This window comes from Gossypium hirsutum, chromosome A02 (genome assembly GCF_007990345.1).
Source record: "Gossypium hirsutum isolate 1008001.06 chromosome A02, Gossypium_hirsutum_v2.1, whole genome shotgun sequence".
In the NCBI taxonomy this organism is placed as follows: domain Eukaryota; kingdom Viridiplantae; phylum Streptophyta; class Magnoliopsida; order Malvales; family Malvaceae; genus Gossypium; species Gossypium hirsutum.
In genome coordinates, this window is record NC_053425.1 from 15,409,368 (window position 1) to 15,421,319 (window position 11,952).

The 11,952-nt window shown below is 33.3% G+C and overlaps 2 protein-coding genes across 2 annotated transcripts; one reads left to right on the forward strand and one right to left on the reverse strand.

The window, feature by feature from the left end:
- The first annotated feature begins 3,052 nt into the window (after positions 1-3,052).
- On the forward strand, positions 3,053-7,485 carry LOC107951437 (uncharacterized). The gene is made up of 5 exons (XM_016886502.2): positions 3,053-4,163; positions 4,397-5,175; positions 5,255-5,344; positions 5,726-6,490; positions 6,882-7,485. Exons 1-5 carry the CDS (start codon positions 4,052-4,054, stop codon positions 7,008-7,010), a joined length of 1,875 nt encoding a protein of 624 aa, XP_016741991.2. The 5' UTR covers positions 3,053-4,051; the 3' UTR covers positions 7,011-7,485.
- A 785-nt stretch (positions 7,486-8,270) lies between these two features.
- Positions 8,271-10,211, reverse strand: LOC107951435 (transmembrane protein 50 homolog). The gene is made up of 4 exons (XM_016886501.2): positions 9,857-10,211; positions 9,661-9,748; positions 8,684-8,836; positions 8,271-8,481 (listed from the first exon to the last, which is right to left on the reverse strand). The coding sequence occupies exons 1-4, from the start codon at positions 9,987-9,989 to the stop codon at positions 8,448-8,450; spliced, it is 408 nt and encodes a 135-aa protein (XP_016741990.1). The 5' UTR covers positions 9,990-10,211; the 3' UTR covers positions 8,271-8,447.
- Between the last annotated feature and the right edge of the window lie 1,741 nt (positions 10,212-11,952).

Consider the following 11,952-nt stretch of genomic DNA (forward strand, 5'->3'; position numbering starts at 1 on the left):
GTCGAATAAGTATGTGTGAGTGAAGAGTCGTTGTATAAACACAAAGAGAGTAAGCTAGATTATTTTTGAATGCTTAGTAATATGTATATTTTAGTGCAAAACTAAAAACATTGGTGGAGCCTCAACAAATTGGGATAAAGGAAAGCATAAAGTTGTGTAGTTCGATAAGTCGTGGTGAGCTACAGGTGAGTGCATTTGTATGTCGTATTTTAGCATGAATTACAAGCTCTAGAGAGTCGAAGTGAGGCTTGCAAACCCCCACTTATGGTATGCGAACCTCGACTATTTCCCAGTGCAAATTTCTTGCAATTTTGTTTGAATTGTTAAGTATCCATGTTGTGAAATTTAAAAGGTATGTATATATAATATATACGTATAGCGGTTTTGTTATTTATATATAATATATATATATATGCATGCATGGGTGTTATATATAATATATATTTACGTGCATGGTGTTATATGTATAATATATTTGCGTGGGTCTGTATATACATAGTACACATATGGTTCTCCTATACATAATATGTGTGGGTTTTATTATATATAATATATATGCAGTTATAGGTTTTGTATTATCTAATATATTTAAATGTATATAAGACTTTTAATGTATGCTAAAGTTGATGTGACGAAGGTCACTAAATAGGTATATATATATGTAATATATATATTTGTATATGGTTATGTAGTATTTGCAAGTGGACATAAAAATGAATTATATAATGCGGACTTTTATAACATGTGAATTCTATTGATAGTGCACATTCATGCATGCAATAACCTGTAAGTGAATTATGAGTTTTATGATATTGCGAGTTTTGATTAGTGCAAAGTTATATTATTGAGAAATGCTAAGTGCGAGCTCAACAGTAGTGCGAGCCAATTATATGGTGTAACAAAATGTAATTAATTAGATATGTTGGCAATGTGAATACTTGAAACCGTTGGATATCATTGGTATGTCATAGGATTGTGAGTACTCACCTTTTTATTATGTGTTGGGCATTGTTGCCCGGAGATAGCGTTGGAAAGATAAGGGAATGTCGAGCATAGCTCCATTTACCGTAGTATCGAGGTGTGTTTCGAGAGTGTGACCATATGTGCTACACTTACATGGAGATAGCGTACGACTTTATGAGTCATATGGAGTGTTTTGGAGATCCGTTTATCCAATGAGTATATAATTTGACTATGTTTCATATTCACAAATTGCCAATATATCATTGTGTTGAGTATGTAATTTGTGTTATACGTGAATTGTTAAAGTATGTTTAAATCCTAACATGTCTGGTGTATATATTTGTGTTGCATGCATGTGTACTCACTGAGCTTCTCCAAGCTCACACTCTTTACTTTACCTTGCAGATAAATAGTTCATGAGTTAGCGAGGACGGTGGCAAATTGGTGATTCATCGCAAGGCATTTTTTTTGGAGTATGTGTGTTGAGCTTTTAAACTCCAAAGTGAAGGCAATGTGGGTCGTTCTAAGGGTTTAGTAATAGAATTAGACTTAGACATTTTAAATAAAATTTTTATCGGGTTGTAAACGGACATTACAGACAACTTTTTTTTTTGGATTTTTGAACATTATAATTGCTTGCTTGATTCCTTGTTTGGATGGTTTTATTACTTGATTAATCTGATGATAATTAAATGAACTAACAAATCTTTGCAGCTAAGGGAGACCACCGAGTATTAAAGTACGCCCTATACCTTCTAATTGTGCAAAATAAACGATTAATTTAGAAAATCATGCACTTATGTCTAATTTTCTATTTGAAATGTTATACAAATGCGTGGTGTGTACGGTTGGTTGGTGTGGTTCGTAAAATTTTAAATGAGAGTCACCTTGATGGCTATTGTAATGTTTGAAATTCGGGTTGGACCGTCCTAGCTGGGTTAGGGGCGTCACATTTCTCATATTTCTTACTAAGCACACCTATGGTAATTAAATTTACATTTTCCACCTTAGGGATGGCAAAACCCGAACCTCCCGATGGATTCTGCATCGATTCGCTTCAAATGGGGCGAAATTTTTCTTTTGAAAAGTGGATGTGGGGTGGATTTTTTTCTTTTGAATAGTGAGTATGGAGTGATTATGATAATTGCTTGCCTCACCTTGACTTACTCCACTATATGAAATTACCATTTTATATTTGTATATATCAACTCTTAAAAGGGTAAAAATAGAATAACATGACATAAAAAAAATCCATATATTTTATGTTTAAATATTTTTCAAGAATTATGTTTAAATGTTTACTTGACTTTAAAATATTGAAAATATTAAAAATAAGTTGTAAAATTTTAAAATTTTGATTGAAGTAGAGTAGGATGGGGTAGGAATGGATGTGTCCAACATCCATGGAGATGACGGTAATTTTCAAATTATACATCCATAATGGAGTAGGGGAGTGGTGGAGCAAACTGTGCCAACTATAAAACAATGATGAATTTAGTAATACTCGCCTTCGTCCCGCTCCATTGCCATCCTTATTCCATCTCTTCAAATTTCTAGCTTTCTATTTTACTTTCCTTTGTACTAAGCAAAGCTTAAGATTAAATAATGAAAAATTAAGTAATGAATTTAAAGTTATAAAATTTGTTAAGTATATTAGTACTGAATTTAATTAGACATAGATGTAAATTTTAAAATTTTAAAGGAAAAATATTTAAAAGAAGATAAAATAAATTGAAAATTTTGTATGGATAAGTAATATCTAAATATCTTTTTTAATGTTTTTATGAGAAAAGTCTATTTATCAAATATGTTTAAAAACACTATTATTTTTTAGATTGTAAAGCATACCCATATGAACAATTAATGATGAAAATATTAAATAAATAGACAAAAACAACCATATGGAATAACATAAATAAATTAAGAGATTATTGAGCATTTATTAATTATCTTATCAATTCTAATCATAAAACATAATAATTTCTCATAAAAATCTTTATCCAAAATTTGAATAAAAAATTGATAGAAATAAAAATATAAAAAACTACACTTATAAAATAGAATATTTAGAGTTTGAATAAAAAAAAAATTTGGTTGGAAGAAGAGGTTGATCTTCATATGTTTCGTTCCAGTATCAAAAAAAAAAATATAGTAACAAAAATAAATTACGCCTACATCTTTGCCCTAAAAAAAAACAAAACCCTAACTTCAGAAATTGCGGCATTTCCCCTTTATTTCTTCATCACTGTTTTCTATTGTTCCAGTTTTTTTGTTCTTTTATTTCACTGAAACTTTCCGTCGTTGTTTCATCTTATTTTTGTTATTATTTTTTTCTTTCTTTTTGTAATTATTCCTTTTTTTTCCGGGAAAATAAAGAGTGGATTTTAGGGAACGCAAAACGGAGCAATAGCCTGGAATTGAAGCGGAGATTAGGGTTAGTTCTCTCCGTTTTTCTTTGTCAAATGTTTCCCCAAATTTTCTTCTTGCCGTTTGGGTTCAAATCCTAGCAGTTGGGAACTTATAATTAAAATTAAATCTAAGGTTTTTAGTTTTACTCCAAACTTATTTGTTATTTAGGGCTACTTTTTCTTTTTCCTAATATTACTGGTTTATGGGCGTTTAGCATTATTTTGGAATAGTCCTTTTATTGCTTTGTTTTTGCTTAAGTTGTTGATTTAGAAAGAGGGTTGGATCTTCTTTTATGAGAAATATGAGGGCCATTTGAAACTGGAAAAATCAGCAATCTGCAAATCCATCTTTTAATCAAAGATGGAGGAGTAAGGAGTGAGTTAATTAATAGAATATAATCTCCTTATTGTCATTGTATTTGTTTTGGTTGCTATTGCCTCCTAATCGTGTTAGACATATTGTGCTTTTTGATCAAACAACTCCTTTGTCATTTGTCGAGTTTCACCTTAAATCGGCAAAATTATTGGCAAGTTATGGTGGTTTCAATGACAAAGAATAGGGTAAGAGCTTGAGTTTATGTAGGAAGAAAATTCATATGGTGGGTTAGGGTTTGAAGAAGGTTCAAAAAGTGTGTTCTTTTATACTATTAGTTTTCTGATGATCATGTTCGATATCCCTTATGGAAAGAAGTGAACCAGCATTAGTTCCAGAATGGTTGAGAAGTACTGGCCCTGTTACTGGGGGTGGTGGCAATTCAGCCCACCACTTTGCTTCCTCTTCTTTTAATTCAGGTACCCTTTGACGCCTCAACTTCTAGGAATACATTGCATTTCTCATTCCAGTTATACTCCATTACAATGTTACTCTTGGACATGCATGTCTGTTAGATATGCCTTTGGTACACTTTTTGTTTTCTAGGCCATTGTGTTTCTCATTGCATTTATACTAATGTTCTTTTTATAGTTGTCATTGTAGGAATGTTTGTGTATATATAGTAACTGTATTGTTGTTGTTGTTGTATTAGATATTTCTCCACTGGTTCATCATGGAAGACATAGAAACTTTAGGAATATAGGTGATTCTGATTCCCCTCGTTATGCATTTTTGGATCGGGCGTCTTCTTTGAATTCACGGAGGAGTTCTAGTAATGGTTCTGCAAAGCATGCTTACAGTAGCTTTAGTAGGAATCACCGTGATAAGGACCGAGAAAGGGATAAAGATAGGTCAAGCTTTGGGGACCATTGGGAGCGTGATTCTTCTGACCCTTTAGAAAGTATCTTTACCAGTAGGGTTGAGAAATCTGGTGTCTCTACCAGTAGAGTTGAGATAGATGCATTGCGGCGTTCTCATTCTATGGTCTCTAGGAAACAGAGTGAGCCTTTGCCTCAAAAGATTGCAGTGGGCTCAGGTGATAGTGGTAATAATAATCATAACAGTGGCAATGGTCTGCTTTCTGGTGGTACTATCGGAAGTAACATCCACAAGGCTGTTTTTGAGAAAGTTTTTCCCTCACTTGGAACTGAAGACAGGCAAGCAGGGCCTCAGATAGCTAGAGTATCTTCTCCCGGTTTGAGTTCAGCTTCTCTGAGTTCACCTGCTTGTAATTCAGCTTTAATTGGTGGGGAAGGATGGACCTCAGCTTTGGCAGAAATGCCCACCATGGTTGGAAGTAGTAGCACAGGTTCTTTGCCTGCCCCCCTAATTGTTTCTACCTCTGGTTCTGGGGTCCAAAGTGTCACAGTTGGTCTTAATATGGCTGAAGCACTAGCTCAAGCTCCTTCTCGAACCCGTACCGCTCCCCAGGTAAGCTTCTCAGTAACTAACTTCTCATTACATGTATAACCTATATCTTTGATCTAACCAAACATTCTGTTTCAAACAGTTGTCTGTCAAGACCCAAAGACGTGAGGAACTGGCTATTAAGCAATCAAAGCAACTAATACCAGTGACACCTTCGATGCCTAAGGGTTTGGTAAGCCAGTTGCCTTAGGTTTCGGCAAAATCTTGTCTAGTAGCTGCATTAAGTTGTTTTATTCCTATTAAACATGTTTGGTCTCCCTCCCTCTTTCTCTTTCCTTTCCGGGACACTGTCTTTATTCATCTGAGATTGTAGTTGGATGTTTATTTAGAAGCTCAGCTACTATCTTGGAATACTTGTAGCCTTTTTTGACTCTTGTAAGGAGCTTGAGGTTGGTCCATGTTTTTCCATGTCTGAATATTTTTTGCATTTCTCCATAAGGCACAAAACCTAGTAGGTGGTTTACATAAATGCTTTATTACCTGTCTACTTCATGCATAAAAGAACATAGAAATTGCAGGTAATAATTACCTAATTTTCTTGTCCCACTCCCAGATTCTCAATTCAGTGGATAAATCAAAATCCAAACCAGCAGTCAGAGTAAGTGAGATGAATATAGCTGTCAAAAGCGGGCAGCAGCAACCTTCCTGTATTCATCATGGTAATCAATCTCCTCGTAGTGGACATGTCAAGTCTGATATGCCAAAGACATCGGGGAAGCTTTTGGTTCTGAAACCAGGATGGGAAAATGGGGTCTCATCTCCTACTCAAAAAGATGTAGCTAGTCCAACAAATGTGAACAACAAAGTTGCAACTAGCCAACATGCTGTTACTCCTGTTACCTCTGCTCCTGCAAGAAATAACAACACAAAGCTTTCTTCTGGGGAGCGCAAAGCAGCTGCCTTGAATCCAATAGCTGGATTCACTGTGGAAAAGAAACCTTCTTTGGCTCAAACCCAGAGTCGAAATGATTTTTTTAATCTCCTGAAGAAGAAAACGTCAGCAAACACTGCAGCTGGTCTCTCAGACTCAAACCTTCATATTTCATCCACCACGGAGAAATCTGAAGTTACAAAGAATGTTGATAGTCCTTCTATGAATACTCATGCTAATGAGAATGGTTCTGCAGCAACTAGCAATGGTGACACCTGTCAAGAGGCTCAAAGATTTTCTGATGATGGTGAAAAGAATATGAGCTCCTATGCTATGGTTTATCCAGATGAGGAAGAGGCTGCTTTCCTTCGTTCTCTTGGCTGGGAAGAACACTCTGGTGACGATGAAGGTCTTACAGAAGAGGAGATCAATGCTTTTTATCAGGATGTAAGATATATCTTATAATTTTGTTGCTTTACTTTCACTTTACTGATATAACGGATTCATTCCACAAATTTGCTTTGAAGTTATTATATGACTTGATTCCTGGTATTAATATATCTATTGAACCTTTTAAGTGTATATCGGAAATAATGTCGAGCTGTTATGGTAACGGAACTCTTTTCTTTATTTCATTGGAATGTTGTTAAGGTTCGGGTATTGTTGTTATATGCTTTCATCTGCAACATGATCCATGTCTACCCAGTTCCTTTCTTTTGTGTAAATTTTGTGTAAAAGTAGTGTGGTTTAAAAAAAAGATGTAAAGTAAGAAGTAAGAACTCTTATAAGATGATTCTTATATGTTTTATGCTTATTTTGTATTGATTTGGTTTTGCAGTACATGAAACTGAGGCCATCACTGCAACTGCGCCATGGTGTGCAACCAAAGCTGGCTCAATCTTTTGCAACTAATTTAGATGGAGCTTCTTCGGAATTGAGCTCGTCTGACTCTGGATCTGAAGCTTGACTCTTCTTTGCCCTTGAATAGTAAAATCCAAAGAAGTTCCAATTTTGATGGCAGATGATTAGTTTTTCTTCTTCTTTTTTTACCCACCTTTGTTTTTGATGTCTTCTGGTTGAAAGAAAGCTGATGAGTCGAGTTGGGTATGGAAGGTGGTGGATTTAGGGTTTTGAGAGGGTGCATTTTGCAAATAGTACAATAAGTCCTGCTCACTTATAACAAGAGAATTCTTTAGGGTTTTTCTAAGGTTGATGGAATAGGGAAAAGATTTGATTTGGGGCTATTTTGTCTGTGCAGTGGGAAGATGATGATGATGGAAAGAAGCAGCTTTTAGGGTTATTTTCCTCCTTTTCCTTCCTTTTTTTTCCTTTCAAGAAGGCTCAATCAATGTTACAGGCAAAAATATCTTATTGTTGGTTTTTGGTCAATTGTTTGGAAAGGAAAAAGAAGGGAAATCAAAAAAAGTTCCATTTTTAGTTTAGCCTAAATTTCCATATGTTGTTTTCTTTCTTGCATGTCTTAGTAACCTCGTAACTTGTAGGAAACTGTACATTTTTTTTTTCAAGCCCCAAAAAGGTTTTCCTGCTCATGTTTCAGTACCACAACCAATAACTGCGAAAAGTTACTTTTGTCCCTTCAATTCTACAAAAAAATATTTTAACCCTATTTAATTTTTTGTCCTTAGCTGCTATTATTTGTTAAATCAGTCAAAATAAATGTAATGTGTAATGTGGTGTAATTTTAATAATTAATTAATTTTTTAAAATTTAAAATTTATTAAAAATATTTTTATAATTTTTAATTTGCAAAAATAACTTTCTGAATTTTTAAAATTTTAGAAGATTAGTTAATTGCAGCCCATGTTAATAAAATTAATTAAAATTTTAAATTATTTTGAGATTATTTGATAAATAATACAAATTTAAAGGTTAAAAAAGGCAATAGCTCAAATGGCGGGTATGACTTTTTTTAAGTTAAAAGATCAAATAAGTTATTATGCTAAAATAGATACCCAAATTATTAACTAAGTACAAATTACAAATTACATGGAAGTTGTATGTTTGGATAGAAGAATTACAATAACTTAGAAAAATAATTTGCACTTGTGGGCATCGAGCAATCTGAGTTGAGCATTTCACCTTTAAAAATGTGAACTACAAAACTCTATCCTATCCAAACTGATCGAAAACCAAGCCGAGTGTATTCACAAAAGCAGGTGGTTGAAAATTAGACTTGAAAAAGCATCATCACACAAATATCCAAAAGTGAAGAGGATCAATCCTTCTTTCATAATCAAACTCATGACAGTAGAATACAATATTTATGAAAGTGAAACAATTTTCTAACCATCTTAAACCATTGATTAATTACAAAGGATACATTCTACGTTGCCTGTTCCAGGCTCCAAACTGTAAACACCGGATTAGGTTGGATATATATGTGTTATTCTGAGTGACAAGTCCAATATATCAGCCCACTGCAGTCAGAGATTCAATGAAATCAGAGGATTTCTTCTAGGATGACTAAGGCAGTATATGTATGGATTGACTATTTCTGTCTCATTCTCATATAGGTACAACACACAAGATTGATATTCATTTTCCGATTGAAATAATTACAGAAATTAACCTAACATGATATGGATGATAGCTGCAATTCCAAATACGGAAAACATTTACCTGATTAAGACAAACACACACTGTAAGATGCCTGCAGTACCAGTCCACACTGAAGGACCAGATTTCACTAGTGAGTCTTGTATCAAGAGGCCAACTGAAGCAGCTAGTGAGACAAAGGATACAACATAAGCAAAGAAGAGCCAGAGCTTCAACCTGTTGTAATCACGGATTAGCATCCATTAGCCCAAAACAAGCAATCTTATAGCAATTCTCATAAAAGGAATCTAGAGTTAGAATATATAGCAGAACATTTACTAGGATGGTCAGCAGATTCGTTGGGACATCTAGAAATGTGCCACATAAACAATCTTAATATAAGCAATAAACACAATTACATGAACACCAAGGCGCATGGCAAGAAAACAAAACAAGATAGAATGTGCATCAAAAGCATAAACACCATTAGCAATTCCCAATTGCTTTAATTCAAATAAAGCCCTAGTACCAAATCCAGAATTCTAATCTCTACAAGTGCCGATGAATAGATCAGCTTATTAAGTACCACTAAACACAAGGATGAACAGGACAAACCATGCATAACGCATATTGTTAGCCGATATAACACCCTCACCCTCACCCTCGGATAATTGCATCAATACATGGTGCAAACTTCTTTACATATACTACTGAAAATTTTCAATTCATAAAGAAACGATTATTGTCAGGCTTATGATTGAATCCGAAGAAATATGCTTATGGAATTCGGAGTTCAAAAGTAATCATTACAAAATCAATAAACCTCGTTTCAAGTAGCCATATGAACAAAAGCAACTCAATTTCACCAGAAAGTATCACAACTCAGAGCAAATAGTAAAACCCTAACTAAGTACTTAACTTTCAAAACACTGGCAAAATTATTATAATTTTAGCAAAATTCAGTAATAGAATGTATAATCAAACTCTGTAGAGCATATGGAAGGCAACTTCTCGGGGAAAAAAGCTTCAATTAAAATAGGTAAGGAAAAGAAATAGCTAACCTCCACTCGCCTTCATCATAAGGAGAGTAATCAATATCCTCTTTCCTAACGCAATTGAACATCAAAGCCGCGATAGAAGCAAATATTCCTAAATAAATAAATAATAATAATGATGAGCCATATAAACATTGATAATAAGAAATTAGAAAGGAAGCTGATAAATTAATGGAAGAAAAAAAGGTGAAACACGATGTACCAGGTAAATAGTGGATGAAAGAGACATTGACGGAGCTGCATACGACGGCGTCGATCCAAAACCACCAGCCAGCACCGAACACTGCGCCAGCGACGCCGGGACCGAAGATCGCCCACAGTTCCCCTAACTCCATTTGATTGATTGTTCTCCGATCTAATTAATTGACTAATAATTGACGAGGAACAAAAAGGAAAGAGAGAAAACTGTACAGCTAATATTCTGAACATTATTTTCCACTCTTATCGAGTTGTAGGCCACCAGCCCGATCGGGAAATCCGAGAAAGAGTTTGAGTAAAATATAAGATCTGTTTAAAAAATGAGTTGAGCTTTGGTAAAGTTTTTTTTGCTGAGGTTCAGCCCAATTCTGCCTGAATTTGTAATAAAAAAATCTTATTGTTTTGTTACTGTTTTTTCTTTTTCTTTTTTTTTTCTCATTTTTTACTATTATTATGCTAACATTTCACTATTATATTATTTTAGTGTTATTTAATTATAAATATTTTCTTAATTTGTTTTTAATTTATAAGGAAACATTTATTTTAATATTTTTAGTATTTGGTGTATTATATTTTTTAATTTTTTATATATAAAAAAAAAATTAATATGGTTGGGCTCAAGTTTTAGCATTTTTTATCCAAGCTAGGCTTGGATAAAATTTTAGGCTATTTTTCGGGCTGGCCTGAGCCTATCAATCAAGCCTAAAATTTTGTTAAGGCCTAACCCTAACTTGACCCGATCCATGGACAATTCTACTTATAACTCCATTTTGTTGATGTGTATATTTATGAAAACTTTTATTTCATCTAAAAATAAATGTATTAAACCTAAACTACACTCAATATCACTAAATTATTAATAAATTTATACTTTGATTATTTAATTTTAAAAAGATACAATTGATCATTGAACCATTTGAAAATTATAAGTTGGTCACTATCCCATTATGTTCCTAACCAATGTTAGATGTGGGGATGAGTCAGTTTACACTTTGGTCACTCTTGTATTAGTAAGTTTACAATTTGGTCAATTAAATATTAGTAAAATTATAATTTGGTCACTTGACTATTAGCAAATTTACAAGTCATTCTGAGTGTTATTTAGTGACCAAATTGTAAACATACTAATAGTTGAGTTACCAATTTCTAAACTTACTAATAGTTGAGTGACCAAATTGTAAACTTACCCATCCCCACATCTAGGAACTTAACAGGTGACCAACTTGTAATCTTCGTATAATTTAGTAACTAATTTGAATATTTTTTAAGTTGAGTAACTAAAGTGTAAACTTAGTAATAGTTTAGTTATCTTGGATGTAGTTTACCTAAGTACTAATTTAGATCATGCTAGCAAATTAGTATTTATCAAAGGGTAAACTACACAGATAGTCACCGAACTATAAAAAATTCTCATTTTAGGCACCGAAAAAAAAAGTTTACAATTTAGGCACCCACATTACATAGTTTGTTCATTTTTGTCACTCTCTTTAAAAACTCTAATGATAAATTATTTCTAAAATTTTGATTTTCCACATAATATAAGTAAAATAAAAACTTATTGTTTTAGTCCTCAATCTTTTAATATAAATGAGGTTTAATCTTACTTTAAAAAATAAATTTTAACCATAATTTAAAAAAAAATTCTCTTTCACATCCCCAAATTTCCATGACCAAAAATAAAAAAATCAAATCTATAGATTTCTCTTTTTGTGATTTGTTTTATCTAACTTGGCTATTGCTAGATCTGAATGGGTCGGGTCACCCGTCCAAGCCCGAAAGCCCGCTTGAAAAGTGGAAGGGTTTGAGTCAAAATATAGATCTGAAAAATAGGTTTGGACAAAATGATAAGGTTCATTTTCTAAATGGGTCGAGACTCAGGTAGGATTTTTTTTCCTAGGCTCGACCCTGCCCAAATCAGTCTTAACTTTCTTTTTTGTTACTGTTTTGCTGCCATTTTGCTATTATATTGCTACTATTTTGTTGTTATTGTCTGGATATTGTATAACTCTTATTTTATTGTTAATTTTGCTACTATTTTAGAGGTATTTAATTACTGCGTTGTAACTATTTTATTGTTATTTAAGTATAAAGATATTTTTT

Coding starts and splice junctions, on each gene's coding strand:
- LOC107951437 (XM_016886502.2), top strand. CDS start 4,052: ATGGAAAGAAGTGAACCAGCATTAGTTCCAGAATGGTTGAGAAGTACT. Junction 4,164..4,396: donor TTCCTCTTCTTTTAATTCAG/GTACCCTTTGAC, acceptor TTGTTGTATTAG/ATATTTCTCCACTGGTTCAT. Junction 6,491..6,881: donor TCAATGCTTTTTATCAGGAT/GTAAGATATATC, acceptor TTGGTTTTGCAG/TACATGAAACTGAGGCCATC.
- LOC107951435 (XM_016886501.2), bottom strand. CDS start 9,989: ATGGAGTTAGGGGAACTGTGGGCGATCTTCGGTCCCGGCGTCGCTGGC. Junction 8,837..9,660: donor TATGATGAAGGCGAGTGGAG/GTTAGCTATTTC, acceptor TGATTACAACAG/GTTGAAGCTCTGGCTCTTCT. Junction 8,482..8,683: donor TGTGTGTTTGTCTTAATCAG/GTAAATGTTTTC, acceptor CTCTGACTGCAG/TGGGCTGATATATTGGACTT.